The 18715-nt window shown below is 52.8% G+C and overlaps 5 protein-coding genes across 5 annotated transcripts; 2 read left to right on the plus strand and 3 right to left on the minus strand.

Annotated features, from left to right (window-relative positions):
* The first annotated feature begins 1078 nt into the window (after window positions 1-1078).
* Window positions 1079-3649, plus strand: BKA58DRAFT_36890 (uncharacterized protein). The gene is made up of 2 exons (XM_046168951.1): window positions 1079-1860; window positions 1907-3649. Exons 1-2 carry the CDS (start codon window positions 1160-1162, stop codon window positions 3237-3239), a joined length of 2034 nt encoding a protein of 677 aa, XP_046021051.1. The 5' UTR covers window positions 1079-1159; the 3' UTR covers window positions 3240-3649.
* Window positions 3650-6031, minus strand: BKA58DRAFT_36918 (uncharacterized protein). Its single transcript, XM_046168957.1, has 2 exons — window positions 5832-6031; window positions 3650-5677 (listed from the first exon to the last, which is right to left on the minus strand). Exon 2 carries the CDS (start codon window positions 5659-5661, stop codon window positions 4060-4062), a length of 1602 nt encoding a protein of 533 aa, XP_046021052.1. The 5' UTR covers window positions 5662-5677; window positions 5832-6031; the 3' UTR covers window positions 3650-4059.
* A 4172-nt stretch (window positions 6032-10203) lies between these two features.
* Window positions 10204-12143, plus strand: BKA58DRAFT_367552 (MFS transporter; the record flags this gene model as incomplete). The annotated part of the gene is made up of 3 exons (XM_046168917.1): window positions 10204-10949; window positions 11006-11380; window positions 11433-12143. 3 exons carry the CDS (start codon window positions 10204-10206, stop codon window positions 12094-12096), a joined length of 1785 nt encoding a protein of 594 aa, XP_046021053.1. The 3' UTR covers window positions 12097-12143.
* A 104-nt stretch (window positions 12144-12247) lies between these two features.
* On the minus strand, window positions 12248-14464 carry BKA58DRAFT_472465 (uncharacterized protein; the record flags this gene model as incomplete). The annotated part of the gene is made up of 1 exon (XM_046175282.1): window positions 12248-14464. One exon carries the CDS (start codon window positions 14462-14464, stop codon window positions 12248-12250), a length of 2217 nt encoding a protein of 738 aa, XP_046021054.1.
* Window positions 14465-16104: 1640 nt separating this feature from the next.
* On the minus strand, window positions 16105-17541 carry BKA58DRAFT_423750 (3-oxoacyl-reductase-like protein). The gene is made up of 3 exons (XM_046172873.1): window positions 17291-17541; window positions 17199-17230; window positions 16105-17147 (listed from the first exon to the last, which is right to left on the minus strand). Exons 1-3 carry the CDS (start codon window positions 17416-17418, stop codon window positions 16363-16365), a joined length of 945 nt encoding a protein of 314 aa, XP_046021055.1. The 5' UTR covers window positions 17419-17541; the 3' UTR covers window positions 16105-16362.
* Between the last annotated feature and the right edge of the window lie 1174 nt (window positions 17542-18715).

An 18715-nucleotide genomic window follows, 5' to 3' on the forward strand; every position in this document is an offset into this window, starting at 1 on the left:
AGTATATCCTGACTCTGCTTTGAAGCTGTCGCAGTGATTCCAGCAGCTATCGAAGTTCTACAGGCCGTAGCGAAAGACACAGTAAGTATGTTCTTGAGGTCCATCAAGCGCCAGCCGATTGATAACGCCTCGATCAGCTCTTATGACACCAAAGAGACGATGGAGGCAATCTTGATCGTATTGGAAAGAAACATTTCTTCCTGCGCCCGGCGCTGCGCCCCATTGTTGGATGTTGCTTTTGTTATGCAAAGTAAGCCCGGATAAGTTATTCGACCAATGAGCAAAGTACGTAGTCGCTCAATGGGTCAACCTTGTCACCTTGAGCGGCTTACATGCTCAGCCTGCCGCGCAATTGCGGTCCCTCCTTACTACCATCGTCATCTACATCTTTGTCGCTCGCGTTCCTTGATCTTACCACGACATCTCGAGACGATTGCGAAATGGATAATAACGGCGAGAAGCGCGACAATTCTACTAAAAGCAGCGACGAACATGTAGCGCAACCACTGCGCTATCGCACCAGGGCGTTTTGGCTTCTCGGCTTCTACGTCTTAGTTATTGTTGTTCCATGGGTGTTAACTTGTGTGCTTGCGCATCGGCCGGTTAATGCGAGCTCTTACGTACGACAACAAGGCTTCCACGATCATGAGGTCTCGAACATGCGCAACTGGAACACCGCAGTTGGTGTACTAAATTCCATTGCTGGACTCATCACCAGTAAGCAACATACATATAGTACCCTACTACCTACGTAGGTACTCATGCTGACTGTGTGAACTACTATTCAGTTCCAGTTTTATCTGCAGTTCTGGCCCAAGCAGCAGTGCTGTTTTGTCAAAGGCGCAAACCGGATGAGTTTCTGAGTCTCAGAGACCTGTTTACAATTGCAGATCGGGGGTGGACGAATCCATCTTTGATCTGGCGTTCAATTCGGACTCGGCCATCAATCCCGGGGGGCAAGTCGAGCGCAGCTTTCCTACTTCCTGCAGCCTGCCTCATCCTCTTCGGAGCTATACAACAACCTTTGTATCAGATTCTAGTAGGATCTGGTACAGTGTCCGTGGCTACGTGTAGGGATATTCGTTACTGGAATAGTTATTGTGGCGCTCGCTCGTGGTATAACACCGGGGAGGTCGGACGGGATATTGAGCCTGCAAAAATGGCCATCATACCACACATGCTTATCCGGTCTCGGGTAGCCTTGGGACTAGCATCGATCACCCCTGACGAGGCGCAGTCTTATCTATGGAGTGTTAATGCGACATACCACCCGGTTGCTGCTATGAATGATGGGTTTGGCTTTGCGTCAAGATCGTTGCGTAATTGGGTCTTCTCTCGCAGTTCTTACAATTCTCCCCCAGATTTCTTTGTAGCGGGTCTCCCAGCAGGGACTACGACTGGAGTTTTGCGCCAACATCTTATGAGGCTTAATTCCTCTATATCATGCAAGGAGATAGAACCCGGGGATTTTCCATCACCTTGTCCTGGTGATCAGCCTTTCACTGTATTCTGGGAACGCGTTATAGACGCAAATGTACGCATATGCGTTCCTGGTAATTACACTAGCTTCCCATGGTCACTCAGCCGCAGCCGTCAGGATCTCACCGAAGAGATATATATTGATCTCAAGGACACAAACATCGGTAATCTCGAATGGAACTCAGAGCATCCACAGTTTAATACAAGCTATAGCATTCGCTGCACAGCAACGACTACTAGAGGCTATTTTGAACTTGGTAGCAATTGGAATAACAATATATACGGGCCGCTTCTTGACCGGTGGCCGGGTCAAGCACAGATGGAAGAAGACTTTAATGACCGGGGTAATGCTTGGAGAGGAGGCTACATCCCTTCCGAAGCGTATGTGAGCCCAAAGGTGCTGTAACATGGTACTAACGCCAAACAGTGATGATCCTTTTCAGGACAGGGATGAGCAATTTGAAAACCAGGATCCGCCTTTACAAGACATTGAACCGTCTAAACCCGCGACATGGAGAGTCCCTGGTCCCCTAATGACGAGCGCACTTGTCTTATTTGGAAGAGGGTCCTGGCTAAGCATAGCCACGGACTTTATGTTGAAGATGCCAGCTAATATTACTGATGGTGCAAGAATATACGAGAACTCTTCATGGCAGCTTTTCTGTCGTGGAATGCCGTTCGCGAGACTTGAGCAGCTATTCCCTGTCGGCGGTCCTACTAGCGATGATTTCGTGTCTCTTTGCAGCTCAGTCGATCAGCGTATGTTCGATGGCTATAAGATACGAGAGGACGATGTGTTGCTAGCTACGCATCATTTACTAGCCGCTTTTGCACCCGTCAACCAATGGAGCGGCAGCCAAGTAAGAACACTGGAGAAAGCAGAGAGTCTACTGAATGTCTCCATGTTTGTCGCCAATCGAGCCTTTCTTACCTTATATTCCCAGGATGTCGGCGATCAAGAGATGGTAAGAAACGAGAGTCTGCCGCATCGTACAATCTACGCTTCTTCAGGTCTCGCCGTGCAAAAGCCTGTGCTTTCAAACAGAACCGTCATCATACTCTCAGTCCTAATAGGCATCCAACTACTCGGCTTAATTTATATAACTTATTACTTGTATCGCATCCCAACCTGGTCAGACCAAATAGACGCCATGGCTATGGCGCGCATCGGAGCGAGCCTGCATGACAAAGGCGTACTTCCAGCCATCGGCCCAGTGAGCAAGGAAGATCTCGATGCTTTACAGACTGTGAGTGGCTTAATCGGCATCGTCGAGAGAAGCCCGCGTGGTAAAAGCTCAGTGACCAGATCCGTGTCTCCCGATCTGATAGATACGGATGGCTCCGGCGCGGAGTTGCAACGGCTTAATCTGGCTGAGGAGGGTCGTGTAAGCTTTGGAGATAGCACACGTCGCGTAATCTCAATGATTGGATCTGTATCACCTGATCTGGGGATTACAGGTAGCTCGGAACCGGAATTGCAACGGCTCAATCCAGCTGAGGAGGGTCATGAAAGCTCTGAAGATGGCAGCTCAGGCGCTATGTCGCTCAACCTGGCTACTACGAATAGCTCAGACGCCGAGCGTCAACGGCTCAATTCTACTGAAGAGCTTCGTGGAAACTTCGAAGAATTCAGCACAGGCGTTGAACTAGGACTAGACGCTCCAGGACCGATCCTCACGACGAATGTACCACGCCGAAGTCCGTATGTACTTGGTATGAAAAGAGTTTGGAGGGCATTTCAGTCGACAAAACGTCCGTAAATTAGCTAGCTGGGATCTCTCGAATGTATCTTTGGGGTGTGACTGCGTATCATCACGAAGATAGTACAGCATGGCAACAAGAAGTCACTGTGTTTGAGGATCTGAACTTGCCTCGTGATTATCGCAGTGCAAAACACGAAATCGTTTTGTTGAAAGCAGAAAATGACGTAAATTACGAATGTCTAGCGTACATCAACAAGAAGTCTTTAACTACGTATCAGCGTAATACAACCTCCAGGAAACGTAACCCCAGACCTGGTATCATCAGTAGCTCGCCGAAGCAACTGCCGACCCAAACAAACGCCCAAAACGGAAACGAGAAACTGATTGGAAAACTAAAACATTATGCACTATTGCCGCCCAGCCTTGAGACGCAAGGGCGACTTTTGGTATCCGATATGCTACAGTCCAACAGACAGGACGGACGTGTATGTCGTTGAAGAGGTATATACGCCGAAAGAACGCCAATAGGTATGATACAATACAAGAGAGATTCGGAATAGGTGATGAGATGATATGATAGGGGGGGTATCAAGGGATCTGGGCTCCACGAGCCGAGGTATGTAGCTTCTGCGACGGGAAGGGATGGATGGAAGTGCTCCGCTCTTGTCGATCGGCACTCTTACCGTCCCGATAGACGGTGAACTCAAGGCCGAAAGCGGACCGGGTACTCAGGGTACGTCTGTCCGGCGAAGTCAATAGGAGTCGATGAAACCGAAGAGGGCTGTGTCATGGGAAGGAGCACAAGGTCGGCTTCATGCATGGAGTCGGTCCATTGCACTTCCATCTTTCTTTGCTTCTCCCGACCCGTCTCTACTAGTCACCTCTGTTGTCTGGCGTAGGAGCTTTCTTGCGAGGGCGAGAGGCGCGAGTCGTAGGGAAAAGAGGGTGAGTGTGGTTGTGGGATTGGGGGTGAGCGACGCAGCGAGGGCGAGTTGCGCATGTTGTCGGAGACAAGGGTCGCGGCCGCGCTTTGGGTTAGGGGCGTTGAGGTTCCGGCGACGGGTGTTCCTTTTGAGGAGCCGCCGCTGCCTGAGGTTCGGTGCGCGGTTCGGACCGTCGATGGTGTGGCGGGAGAGCGACCACCTAGTCCCTGCGGTGCCCGGGGGGTTGTACTGGCACCGCTTTCGACACTGATATGCCGGTTTCGGGGTGTAGTGTCGCGACCATCACTGTCCGCACGCCGTCGCGGCGTCGACTTGGGCGTGGTCTCGTGGCCGTTGCTTTCTTTTTGCCGAGGCACAGACTTGCTGGCTGTATTTGCTCGACTGCGTGTAGGAGGTGTTGACTGCGGCTGTGTGGACGGGTCTGTAAGTGGTGGGGCCTCTGCCGCTCTTCTGCTGCTTTGCCGATTGGGAATCTTGGGAGGAGTAAGAGGTTTAGTTGCAGGCTCCGATCTGCCACCAGCTGCTTGGGGAGTGTTCTGTGCGACAGGCTCGGGGCTCGCCATGCCTCCGACGCGTGGCGTACCTTCCCAGCTCTTGCGCTTCATCATGCGACCCAGGATACCCACAAGCTCGGCGGCATCTTCAAACTCGGTGTCGTCCATTGCTTCTTGCGCGCGGTAGACATCCTTGATCGCACGTCGAGCGACGCGCCGCGACGCATCATGGTCATGAACGCAATCCCACAAGAACGCGCTGTGCTCAAGCGCAACCGATAAACGCAGTGGATGTGAGCCAGGCAGAAACGAGGTAGCGTACTGCGTGGCGGTGGTGAAGTATCCACTAGCTAACGGAACGAAGTTCAGCGGTGGAAGGATGAAGGAGGAGGGCTGCGGAATGGGAACCGGGTTGAGGCCCGGAGGCGCATTGATCGTCGGTCCCGGTGATGGTGTGCCGACTGGCCCTCCTGCTGCATAGGGGTTCGTGACGAATGATGTCTCGGACACGATGGAGTCGATGGGTTCGCGTAATGCGGGTTGTTTGCCTGCGCGCTTCGAAGGGGGTGACAAGCCCGGGGGGTCGGTCCTGCGACCGTGGCCATTACTATGCTTTGGTGGTGACATTGGTAAAGGGGGTAGGGCAGGGTTGCGAGGATCAGTGCTTGTCATGTTCATCGTTGTGACAGGCGGTTGGTTGTGGAAAAGGCAGAAGATGTGGTAGAAGCTCGCCCGCAACTTTACGCTCAACACTCTACACTCTGGCCCATGCTGGTTGTCCTGCGCATATGGCAGCACGTATAGCTCGAGTATGGACAGCCCCTCTCGGGACATCCATAGGATATGTTGATAGGCAGAGAGCGAGGGAGTGTCTCGACTGGTGTCCAGCTTGCGAAGCTTCCGGGCGCGGATGAGTCGCCGGGCCAGGAGAACTGACAGACCCAGAATCTGATAGAGAGCGCTGGACAGGAATGGACTTGTTTCTTCAGTCTGCTTGGCTATCCGACCAAGGAACTTCTGGTCGAAGTCCAGAGATGCCATGGTTCAGTGATGTAATCTGGTATGTTGCGTAAGTTGACGCTGAGATGCAACAGGAGAGACGAGCGGATTGGTGGTTGGAGTTGGCAATGAGAAGGAGTCGAAGAGATGCCTGCGCCAAGTACAGGTTGATCGTGAAGTGAATGGCAATGCGCGATTCATGAAGCACTAACCTTAACCGCCAACCCGGACCGTTGCGCTGTATCTTCTAGAGATAGACACAGTGCAGCCCGGCCCAGGCTGACCGATGACACCGCGCGATGATGCCGCCCTGGAGATGAGGCTCTGGCACCGATGCAGCGCGTGCTGGCCAATTGATATGTTTCGGTAGACGACGGGATGTCCGTGCGCGACCCTTGGACGGGTGAAGGTCGATTCTCGTGATGGCCCAAGTCGGAAAGCGCTACTCGGAGATTTGTTGAATTAGGCGATTGCGATGGAGGCGAAGATCATGATACAGCGTATATAAGTTGGAGAATGATGGTGGGCGCAGAAAAGATGAAGCGGTGGAAGAAGCTCGTGGGTGCGCCACGAATGATGAAGTGTCTGGCCAACTGTCAGTCTTGCTTCCAGATGGTGGATGGCAGCAACGGCTCACCTAGATCGGGATATCTGGAAACGGATAGGGCGAGACGGTGTCGATGGTTAGGGCGAGTGCCGTGCTCTTATTCGACGACGGGGGTGATGGCGGAGCCAATGGGCGGACGCAAGAGGTGAGGCGCTGCGAGACCCTTTTGCGACAGGCTAGCAGACGTCAGACGTCGATTGCGCGGTGGATGGGCGCGGGCGAGGAGGATGCGAGGCCGTGGACAGCGCATTCATTGCGACGTTGGCCAGCTTTCCTCGTCCAGCGCGCACGAGGCAATGCGACCGTCTTAAGGGCCGTGACGTCGGCAGGCGGTGTGGCAGCGGTCAGTGCAGCTGTTTGGGACGCCGAGGAAGCGAAACTGGGCCGCGCACACTTGCAATGCCTCGAGATTCGCAGCTGTGCGTGCGGATAGCCGTTCGATCGCGCTCAGGGCAGGCGGTGGGGCTTCTTCTGGTGATGCGCAGACCCTTGCGCTCGGCCTGGTGTTGAGGGAGCGAGCGGCCGTCGCGATGCGAAAATGACAACTTCACCAACGGCGCAAAAAGGAAATGGCAGGGCGAACGCTGAGGAAACGCATGCTAGTAGTAACCCGCGCACTCTATCCGGCCTGCTGGAGACGCAGGTGCAGCTCCTGCGTCAATCTGCAGACAGGCGAGCTATGGTGGGCTACGTGTCAAGCGTCGAACTCCTCCGCTAAACTGCTCACGTCGCCGCATGTCCTTTTTCCCGTTAATAGTTCAGACGGGGCGTTGCCAGCTGGCACCCAGCCTAGAGCTGCCTTCACTTATTCTCCTACTCGACCTCAACGCCTCTCCAACACGCCCGCTTAAGAGCCTCGCCAACAAGCCCATGCACGCCTGTGCCTCAGCTGCAGTCTCAGATGAACCACACCGTTTGCCAGCGCATCGTTCCACGGCTGGGTGGGGTGTACTATGCCATCATTTCTACTTGTCGGTCTGCCGCAAGAGACGCTTCGACAGCCCTAACCATGGCGCTTTCAGTTCCGCCACGGCCAGCATGCGCTTGCGTTGTCACTCGGGCCCTCTACCCCACGGTGAGGACTAGCACGATGCATGCTGACGAGACACTGATGTAGACGGGCGTCCCTGGCATGTCAATATGTATTCTGCAGGCTTAGCAATATGCCCGAGTGGATCTCTCTGCAACTCCCAGTCTCGAAGGCGACATGGACCCGATACCTCCATTGGGAACCCTACACACCATCTTTACATCCAAGAAACTAGTATCCATTGATAGATCCGAGCTATCGTCTCGTCATCTGCGGGATCTGGCGGCGTATCTGCATCGAAAGTCTCCACACGAATTGGCGGTGAGGCCGCATGCTCATTGGCTAGAATTTCGAAAATGCTGGCCTAATATCGTCGACAGCTAAAAAACTACTATTGATAGCCAGCCTTCTTGATTTCACTACGCATGACGGCACTAGATTGTATGTCTGAGCTTTCAGCTCCGCAACTTAGTTGAAGCGGTTGGGACTCCAGCACCGTGTGACCGGGACATACCGAGGCAAGGTGGCCGCAAATCACGAAGACGATTGCGCAAACTTCAGCGGAACCAAACGTCGCAACAAATGTCGGTCGATTTCCGACGGTACGGCGGGTTTGAGGGAAGCACGAATAAGTGCGGCGATTTTCCGGTCCTCAAATCAAACAAACTACATTGATGGCGGCCGCCACCGTGGCACAGGTGCAGAAGAGCAAATCTCGCTGTTGTCAGATCTTATGTTTGGTCACCTCTTAGTATGGCTGTCTCACGGCGAGTATGTGTTCGTGGAACTTGAATAAGCCAAACGGTTGCTTCGTGCTCGCCTATCCGGAGCCGCCCGTCACTGGTTGTGCGACGACACTGGCGCAGCATCTTCAGCATAGGTGCTGACAGCACTTGTTGAATGCTCACATTTCTCATCAAACGGCTTAGTACAACCTCAGTGCCAACAGTCGACGATAAGCCGTGAACCATCTTGGGAATTACTATTGCGGGACTGGCATTCGCTTAGACTTCGAAACGCCTTGCCGTGGTTGTTCAACCAGACGGATGAGTTTCTAATTGCTTAGTTGCTCACGGATGTCAAGCCGCGCAAACTCGAGCAATTGACAGCAATCATGTATCGACCGAGGCATACGTGGTAGTATAAGACTTGGAGATGCGATTGAGAGATGGTCACAACGTCGATCATCTGGGCTTTCTTCGAGCGTTTCTATCCAAGACCATCACTTCGTCACTACTACGCAGTCAGTCGTTCCAGCATACGTTCATTCGACTCAATCAGTGTCCGATTTGACTTCTCTACAAGGTAATACATGCAAGGAGAGCCCCAAAGTCGCAGTGTATCCTGGAGATGTACCACTGCTAACCATGAGGTAAACGCTAAGTCACACCATTCCAAGTTATTGTACCCCGAGCGTATCGAGCTTCACTGTCACTACCAAGACCACGCCAACACTATCTCGCAATGTGTTTCTACCACGCCTACTCCCACAAGTGTGGACACACCCAGATGATCTTCCAGCAAATGTGTCCCAAGGGCCAGATCTCGCAGTGAAAGTGCGCGCGCGGTCATGATGGCGTAATTCTTGCTACTGTCAAGGTTGAGACGACTTGTGGTGTTTGTCCGGGCTAGGTAATGCGCTCTTTCCCACGGCACTCAAGCGATGCTAATTGCTATACAATAGTAGATTGGTGTATCTACCATAGTAAATGGAGTCCCAACGGGTCAACATGAAGCACGAATATTCCGATGTGGAATCTCGGAAGATGAACTATAGAAAAAGGGTCGCTACGTTGTTCACATATGTTCCACCTCACATGTATCCGACATCTTGACTGCAGCTCCGTTCGTCACATACACAACAGCTATTAGAACTACAATAAACAAACATTCATAACAAGCCCTCAATTTCCATCCCAACGTGACGTCCTCCAATGGCACACTTACGGGAGCGAAACGGCCCGCAGCGCATTCTCGGTCATTGTCAAGGATGAAGCTTGAAGCACCTTCCTTCGCAAAAGGAAAGCCCTAGCTACCCCACCATCCGGCTGATCACGCCCACCATGATACCCACAGCGACCCGACCCCAGATCTGCGGTCGCGAGTAACAGTCAAAGACAGGGGTTCCTTTACACGTGCTCGCATTCGGATTCGAGGTTGCTCTAGACTTTTTGGTAGGCGATCATCATGGTCGGGGTGTTTAGCCGAGGATAACGGAAGTTGCGAGACAACATGACCACACTCGCATTCGCGACGGCAGCGTCGCTCCTTCCTTACCATGACAGCATTCTGATTGCCCATTCTGTATTGCTGACAGGCACAATATCATGCGCCAAGCACTTTCAGCGAGATGCTGTCCTGATGACGGAATTGTCATAAAGAACGGATGATAGCTCACGAGGACGTCTCCAATTAGCGATGCAAACGGCCTCTGTAACCTGCAGCCTGCAATCCTAACCGGACTCAATGTTGATCATCCTGGTAAGGATGTTTCCTGTGGTTTTTTCCATTGGTCGCACCTTTTTCGGCATCCCAACGTCCCGCGCCCCAATCCCCAATTCATGTTTCCTCGGTTGCAGATGCCCATCTGACATGTCGCTTGGCTTGCGAATACCGTACAGAATACGGTCGCACGGCTCGAAATGGTTGCACTTTGAATGCGGCGCGTGATCATGGGTTGTATACAGAAAGAAAGGGTCGCCCTACTGCTACTGCTTCTTCTTCTCGAAGCTTTTTCCTGCGTTCGCAGAGTGAGGCGACCGTTCGGTATCCTGTGCGACCTCCCTGCCACTGCCGGGATATTGTTTGATTCGACCGAGTAGATACCTCTTGACAAGTTCCACATAGTTCACCGCGGCCCGCAGACGGCAAGTCCTCCCTGTGTTGAACTGGGCCCGCTGCTGGTATGCAGGCGGACGATACTACGAAGATGACGGCCGGCGCAAGCATGAACGACGACAGCGTACAAGTATCTGGAGATTCTAAACCAAAATTGGAACAGCCAAAGCAAAGTCCTGAGGGTGCTTCTGCGAACGATGACACGACCGACCAAGCACATACCCATGACCCAGAAAAGACCGCCCCAACCCCAGCTTCATCACCAAACACCACCGACCCCGAACAGCCGGATAACGAGAAAAACCAGACATCAGCCATCGCAAGCGACCCCAAAACCGACGACACCACCCCCGAAGACGAATCGAAATATCTCCACGGCCCCAAACTAGCCATCCTCTCCATCGGCCTCTGCCTGACAACCTTCGTAATCGCTCTCGACAACACCATCATCGCAACCGCAATCCCCAAAATCACCACCGTCTTCAACAGTCTCGAAGATGTAGGCTGGTACGGGTCTTCCTACCTACTCACCACCACATCCCTCCAACCTTCATTCGGAAAAGTGTACACGTACTTCGATGTAAAGTATACGTATCTTTCTGCTTTGGTGTTGTTTGAAGTAGGGAGTGTGATTTGTGCTGCAGCGACTAGTTCAGCGATGTTTATCGTGGGTAGGGCTGTTGCGGGCGCGGGGGCTGCGGCATTGTATTCGGGGGGTATGACGATTATTGGTTTCTCAGTACCGTTGAGGAAAAGAGCTATTTACATCGCTGCGCTATCATCCATGTTTGGTATTGCGTCAGTTGTTGGACCTATCCTCGGGGGTGCGCTGACAGATCGGGCTTCTTGGCGATGGTCAGTTCTGGATTTACAAAGTGCATGTGAGACATATACTGACTTCTTACCTCTAGGTGTTTCTGGATCAACCTTCCTTTCGGTGCGGTGTCGTTGGGTGTGGTGTTCTTCTTCTTTACGAATCCCAAGAGGATGTACTCGCATCTGCCGGTCAAGCAGCGGTTGAAGAATATTGATATCGTGGGGGCTGTTTTCTTGATCTGTGCAATTGTTTGTTTGTTGTTGTGTCTGCAGTGGGGTGGGTTCAGTTACGCGTGGAGTAATTCGAAAGTTTGGGGAACGTTGTTGGGGTTTGGATTGCTCATATCTGTCTTCATCGGGCTACAGATGCGCAAGGGAGATCGCGCGACGATACCTGTTCGTGTGTTTACGCAGCGGACTGTGCTGGTCAGTTGCTTGTATTCGACGTTGCTGTCGATGGCGTTGTACACGTAAGTCCGCATCATCATTTTAGTAACCAGCTTGAAAGCTAACTTACATCAGGCACATCTTCTACCTCCCCTTCTACTTCCAAGCCATTAAAGGGACCACAGCCGAAGAATCCGGTATCCGCACGATCGCATACCTCGTCAGCATCACCTGCTCTTCCATCGTCATAGGCGGCCTTATCACCGTCGTCGGATGGTACGCGCCCTTTATGTGGTTCGGCAGTGCCATCTTCGCCATCGGCGCAGGCATGCTCTATACCCTCAAAGTCGGTTCACCACCCGGCCAATGGATCGGCTACCAGATTCTCGCGGGTATCGGCGCAGGAGCTGGTGTTCAAATCCCGTTCGTCGCAGTGCAGGTCGTTACGAACGAGAAGGATATGCCGACTGCGAACGCGTGCGTTATGTTCTTCAATTCGCTTGGTGGCGCGCTTTCGATCTCTATTGCACAGAACATTTTTGTCAATACCTTGGGGAAGGAGGTACCGAAGTATGCGCCGGGCTTCGATGCGAGGATTGTGGCGAATGCTGGGGCGACGAACTTGAGAAGTGTTGTGCCTGAGGCTACACTGCCGGGGGTTTTGCACGGATACAACAACGCGATAGTCACGGCTTTCATATTGGCGATTGCAACGAGCAGTGTGGCGTTCTTCATTAGTTTGGGTATGGAGCAGAAGAGTGTCAAAGGAAAGAAGATCCTGGCTGGTGGTGCGGCATAGATATGTGTAGGCAATGTATACATCATTTTATTTCTTGGCAGCAGACCGCCGCAGTAAGTTCTCCTTCTACTTATAAGACCTCAACCGCAACAATCTGCTCTTGGTACGCTACATTCCCGCGAAAGGCGAGACGTACAGACACAACGAGTGTTCAAGGCTTTCGTCCAAGACGGGTGATGAGGAGCTTCCGGATAGCCTTTTTCTCCTCTTTGCTCAACGTCTCCAACATTTCAGCAGTGATAGCTTCAGCATCCTCATCAGGCTTGACCTCAGCACACGTGCGCTCCATAAGCGCCATCTTGTAACCGAGTAGCTTCTCCTCCCCATGCGTACCAACGCTGTCACGACTCGCAAGTGACATGTCCTCAGCGCAATCCGTCTTCAATGCCTTCATCTTCTTATCCTTCAAGACCAAGTTCCGCCTCTCTTCCTGTCTCTTCTCCAGATTCGTAGCATCATCATAGGCGGCTTGAAGGTTTTGCCAGGCCTCGTAGTCCTTGTCGGAACGTGTCTCTTGGTAGCGCTTTTCCATTGCGTGCCTCAGCCTTGCTAGCTGAGCTATCTTGGAGGCTTCCTCGCGGATCCACGCCTCGCGAATGGGCTTCTGCGCGTCAAGACGAGCGCGAGCTTCGGGGGTGTGCTCGCACTGGCCTTCAATGGAGGAGAGCGGTGGAGGCGGGATGGGCAGGTTTTCTCGAAGAGGCAGACGGGCTTGGAAGCCTGTTTCACGTGCGGAGCGAGGGCCTTCTGTCTCGGCCGGGGTAGCGAATCTGGATGTTGCAGGCGCGGAGGTAGGCCATGTCCCAGTGAATGGGGTACGAGGCGGTCGGGTGAACGACTGAGATGGGGGTATGAAGGGCGTAGGAGTGCCGTTCATGCGATTCTTAGATGGGGATGGTATGGGTAGAGTAGCCCCACACACAACATTACTAGATGGGCGGTTGAACGGCGTAGTTCCACATGTCTGAGTATCGGCGGACGGCGGGCGGTTGAACGGCTGGCTTCTGGGCTCGAAGGTAATTCCACTATTACTTCCACACGTACGGGCAACAACAGATCGCAGACCTACGAACTGCGGAGATCGGGGATCAAAGCTAATCCCACTATTACTCCCACACATCTGAATGCCAGCCGGGTTCTGGGAAGACGGCCTAGCAACTCCATGCATGCCAGGGTGGACAGGCGGCGGACGAGTGCCAGGCGGCAGGAAAGGCGCACCGACTCCACACATGCGAGTTGTAGACCTCGTGCTGTACTGGAACGGCTTATGGTCCACGAAAGGATCCGATTGCTTTCGCGCGTGTCCAGAACCGTTACTGTACGGTGACCCACCCAGGGTCAGGTTTCCTGCGTCGTTTATCTCAGCGCTTCGCGGGTATACGTCGAACATGGGCGGGTCCATTGAGCCGCTGGATGCGTAGCGTTGCACGGTAGGGGAATGCGGAGATGGGTTGTTCTGCCATATTCGCTTCATCTCTCTATCATGTGGGTTGGCCCTCCCGTACTTCATCTGATCGCTCGTGTGGAGACGGCCGTTCGGGACCGGAGAGAGCGACAAACCTCTAACCTCTCCCTCATGGAGCTGCTCTCGCATACGTCCAGGACTCAGCGGTGACGGTATACCCGGTGAGCTTGACACTCTAGCATCGAGCCTTCGTTGATGTAGATTCGGTCCGCGCGGTACGATCATCTCCTCGAGAGACGTGTTTCGTGGAATGGGTAAGCTCGACTGCAAGAGGGCGGATCTACCGAATGTGGCTTTGTTCGAGCTGAGTTGAGAGCGTGCAGAGCCTCCTGACTCCTGATTCTGCACCTGAGCGGGAGAGGACCATATGGCGTGTGGGTTGTAAATGTCCTCCCTCGCTGGAATCTGGACTGGGCCCCCGAGGCGGGTTTGAACAGGTGAGTCGACTGCGACGCTGGCGAAAGACTGGCGCTGAGATAACGGTGATACGTCAGAATCTGAAGACGCAGATCCATTCGTGGCGCCTGTCTCTGATGTAGGAATTGCGATGTTGAGTGCCGGACGTCGGGCATAGTTACTGTCGACCTGACTGTAGCGGCAGCCGTCGTCCATCTTGACAGTAGTGTCGCTGGAAGGCGACTGGAAAGTGTCGTCACCTCCGCTAGCTCTCGTTGTGCCTTCAGACCAATCTTGACTCCCTTGAAAGTCGCGGCTCCGAATGGGCGCGCTGTAATTACAAAAGTCTTGATAAGTGGGCGAGTCCATTGACTGGTTGAGTGCGCGCTGTGAGCTCTCCAGTGCGCGCTCCCATCTCTGCGCCTCAAGCTTGTTGAAGGACGATTGTGTCTCATCGATGTAGCCATTTGAGCTGGAGCGCCCGGGCGGTGGATCGCGACTCTCCATGGCCGTTGCGGTGGTCGTGTTGGGCCAGTGTGTGGAGAGAAATTGGTAGGCGCAAAAGTGAGAGAAGCTCAAGGTAAGAATATTTGCGAGGTCATAGCTCAAAGCGAAAGTTGACCAAATGTGAATGCGGTGGCGGAGCACTTTGGGATGGGTGTCGAGGTGAATGTGGATTGAAATGGTCACGGGGAGTGGTGAACTTGGAGGGCGGCTTCACGTGTCCGAGAAAGAGCACTTGCGCACAACGCCCTTCGCGAAATACGTCAACATCAAGCGAAGTTTTCACACAATCGGCTCCTTATTTTAACGATAACTCTTTATTCGAGGGTGTGTAGTCAAATAGATGTGATATGCAACTCGGATGTCGTGGGTGGCTCGTCTACTCGGCATCGCTGCAGTACCGTGGGAGGAAGTAGATGACTTGGCCCTTTCGACTATGGAGTCCATAAATCGCCTTCGTTTATCTTCAACGACGTGTTCCAGTCTAATACTGCGTTATAATCATCATGGTGGCACCGTACGCCGTGGTGTGTCGAGACTGGTCATCAACTGACTTTAAAGTATCGGATGAAATCGAGGCGCGACAGCAGGGTCTTGCGGTGTTGGCCTCGCTGGCAAATGCACGACTTCCCTAAGCTTTTGCGAGATGCCCCTTATCTTGTCTCCTTTCGTCTCCGCCCTACTTCCGTCTTTCATCTTGGCCTTTCCCTTCATCGTGAATTTCTTCTCCGACTCGCCTCTTCCATCCGAAATAATGCGAGTCGGCAATCGAACAATAGTCTTTCCCTGCTCCTTCCTCTTCCGCTTCTCAGCCCTACGCTCTTCCTCCAGGATATCCCATTCTTCTTCCAGAAGGATCCTTGTGTCATCCCTCATGCGTACCTCTTGCTCTGGCGACAGTTTTGTGAGGCCAAAGATAGCAAAATACTCTTCTCGAACTGTTGGCCACATAGTCTCTAGGAATGTCTTTCTGTCCCTTTCTCGCTGCGTCTTCTTTTCGTCCGCCCGCCTATCTCTCTTGGTGCCAGGACCATCCAGACGGATGTCTTCCACCCGATCAGCTTGTCGCGTCGGGTCCTCTCTTCTCTGTTTTTGGGAGGTGCCATAGTAGCCTACGCGACTCTGTGATTCCTCAAACCAGTACGGCTGAACATTTCCAGTCACTCTTCGTGCGAGTTGGTATTCTCGGTCGCTGGCCACTCAGTTGAAGCCTGTGAGATAAATAGTTGTGGCTGGTGGTGATGGTGACCGGCGACTGGTAGTTGCTGCTCGACGTGTGCGTGGGAATGATGGAAGATCGGCGGAGGAGTTTTGTATTATGCTCGGGACTTCTGGGAACATACTGGTATTTCTGCCATCTTAACTTTGACGAGTAGTATTGTTGGGAAAAAGTGTCTTGCTGAAGCAGGAAGGCGTTGCCGATGCTTCAACTTATGAGATGAGCGGGTAGTAAGATGAATTGTGTGGAGCTGAGGAGAGGAAGAGTCTTGAACATCATGTGCAAACGATTCGGTTACCCTGAGCCAAAGCACGGTATCGATATGATGTATCGATACCAAGCTTCTTGGTTTGTTGAGACTGGGGTGTACCTGCATACTATGGGTCCAGGGACGTCGCGGCTAGTCGTTGGGTGTGTGTTCGTAAGTCCGGGTTCGTGGCTGGCTAAGCGACGACTGGAGGGTTATGATAGCGTAATGGCATGTGACCAGAACAGCCTGCAGATACTGATGCACCTGTCAGTAATGAATTCCGAGTGCACTGACGCGAGGAGCCTGCGGGATATTGGAGTCTTTTATTGCATAGTGATAGGGTTCATGTCGCTTGATAGGCGTCGCGATCGAATTATGATAGACCACTGACTGAGTCACTCGTACCAAGACCCTCGCGCGCTCTACCCAGATCTATGCCAACTTCCCCGGTACGAAAGGAAGTCCTCCACTCAACCCACCATCCACAGCCCAAGCCTGCGCGTTAACATAGCTAGCCTCATCGCTAGCCAGGAACAGCACCGCCCTCGCAATCTCATCCGGCTGCCCTCCTCTTTGCAGTGGGTTTAATTGGCCAATCTTCTTCTCGCTACCCCTCTTTCTCGCCGCGTCGTACGTGACCCTGGTCATACCAGTTTCGATCAGCCCAGGGCAAACAGCGTTGCACCTGATACCAGATCCGGCGAGTTGATATGCGCACGTCTGCATGAGACTGATGACGGCGGCTTTGGAGGCGGAGTAGTCTGTAGGGCCGGCGTTGGAGCGTAGACCCGCTACACTTGCTGTAGCGATGATGCTGCCCTTCGGGTATGGTTTCTCATCCGAGGTCTTGAGCATAGCGCGGGATGCGTGCTTTGCTGCGAGGAACACGGATAAGGCGTTCGTGCGCAGGACGTTCATGAAGCCTTCTGTTGACTCCTCCCAGAACACCTTGCCAGATGATATGCCTGCATTGGCGAAGAAGACATCGAGACGGCCATAGGTGTCTAGAGCTTCTTGGCAGACCTTTTGTACTGATGCTTCGTCTGCAGCATCGAACTGCCGGATGTGGACCTCGGTGGAGGGGTATAGGCTGTTGAGTTGGCGCTTGTGTGTCTCGAGGTGGTTGTTCGCGAAATCGCAGACGTAAATTGCGCGAGCGCCATTACGCGCGAATTGATGCGCACTTGCGCGGCCGATGCCTATCTCCGAGTTCGCGCCTGGAACTGCTGTAAGACTTTGGCTTTGTGTGGGGAGTGCTAGAGACATACCAGTAACGATGATGACCTTGTCCTTGACGCGTCTGCATACCATTAGCACAAGCGCGTTCAACTATAGCTCTTCGGACTCTCCCCATACTCACTGATTTCCCAGATCCCCTGCAATCTCCCTGACTCCCTTCAATCCCTCGAAAGTCTCCGGCTCGGGTAGAGGTTCTGAAAGCTCTTTGCTCACTCCCTGCCGCTGGACCTTCGCAACTGCGGTTGGCATCGTGGAAGCTTCCTTTGGGGGTATGGGGAGAGTTTTGAGGTTTAATGTAACGTAATGACTACAAGTGTCGCAGTCGCGTGTGTTATGGAGATGTCGAACGGGTAGTAAGTAGACTTGCGGAGTTCGTTGCGGAGGTTGCGGAATCCGGGGAAGATGCCGAGGCAACTCCAATTCGGGCTGAACGCCATAACGTCATCGGCGCAGCGATTCTTAGCTACATCCCGACGTCTACCATGTAGCATCATCATGTTCAGTCAATGATCAACTGCGTCCCTGAATGGGATGAGCTCTTGATTATTGGGTACCTCAAGTCTGCACGGCTTCCTGGGACGATGTGTGCCGGCCCGTCCATTGAAACTTTCCTCCACGTCGCATTAGGCGTGTACTTCACGGTACAGGCATCCCACTGACGACCGAGCAAAGTTTCGGTCACATAATATGAAAATGGTGAGAGCCATGATAGTCGGTGTAAGTGGAATCTCGTTGTGGGCGTCGCATGGGCGCCATTGCTTCTACTGAAAGTGTATGTTTCTCTGTGCCGGCTAACGATTGTCAAGCAATCAACCCAATGACGAAAGGGTCACCGTCCACTGCCACAGTAATGAACAACTTTTCGCATCATCCGTCTATGGGAATGCCACTCCGTGCTCTTTAGCTTGAGCGTAGTATACAATGATCAGAGTTTCTTTGTAGCTCACGTCGTGAGCGGAGGTGGTTACCGAGAACGTGTAGTGGGGAGTGGGTTACGAGTGACCGTGAACAGCGCAGACTAAGTCTTCATAGTACGTTAGTAAAGACGCATCGTACAAGAGTTAGGAAATGCTATCAAGGATCAGGTTCTTGAGAAATTCCGACGACTTTGAGCGAGTCTAGAAGCGAAGTCTTTGATGAAGTTGGCGCCATCGTGGGCACTGGGTGGCAGTTGAAGGTAACGGACGACTCGGGCTTGTAGAGGGGGAGGTTAGACGTTGAGCGCGTCGTTGTCTGCGAAAGTCTTGTTGACGGCTAACTTCTTGTGGTGGTGAAGGCGACTGAGCAAACGCACTGCTGTACTAGACCGAGAACCAGTTAGCGAGGCCTAATTCATCGTGTATACAGGAGCGTACCCCGGAACAATTCGCTGGTTGCAAATGATGATACCGCGAATGAGAAATGCTACAGGTACCTTGCTTGTACGCCATGAAGCTCTTGCCTAAGTTCAATTCAAACGATATAGTTGCGTTCTCTTGCATTGTGACAACGCCAACGCATTCCTTCCATAAGATTAGTCAGAATCCAGAGTTGCTCCATTGTGATT

This window comes from Alternaria rosae (genome assembly GCF_020736505.1).
Source record: "Alternaria rosae strain MPI-PUGE-AT-0040 chromosome Unknown BKA58scaffold_10, whole genome shotgun sequence".
In the NCBI taxonomy this organism is placed as follows: domain Eukaryota; kingdom Fungi; phylum Ascomycota; class Dothideomycetes; order Pleosporales; family Pleosporaceae; genus Alternaria; species Alternaria rosae.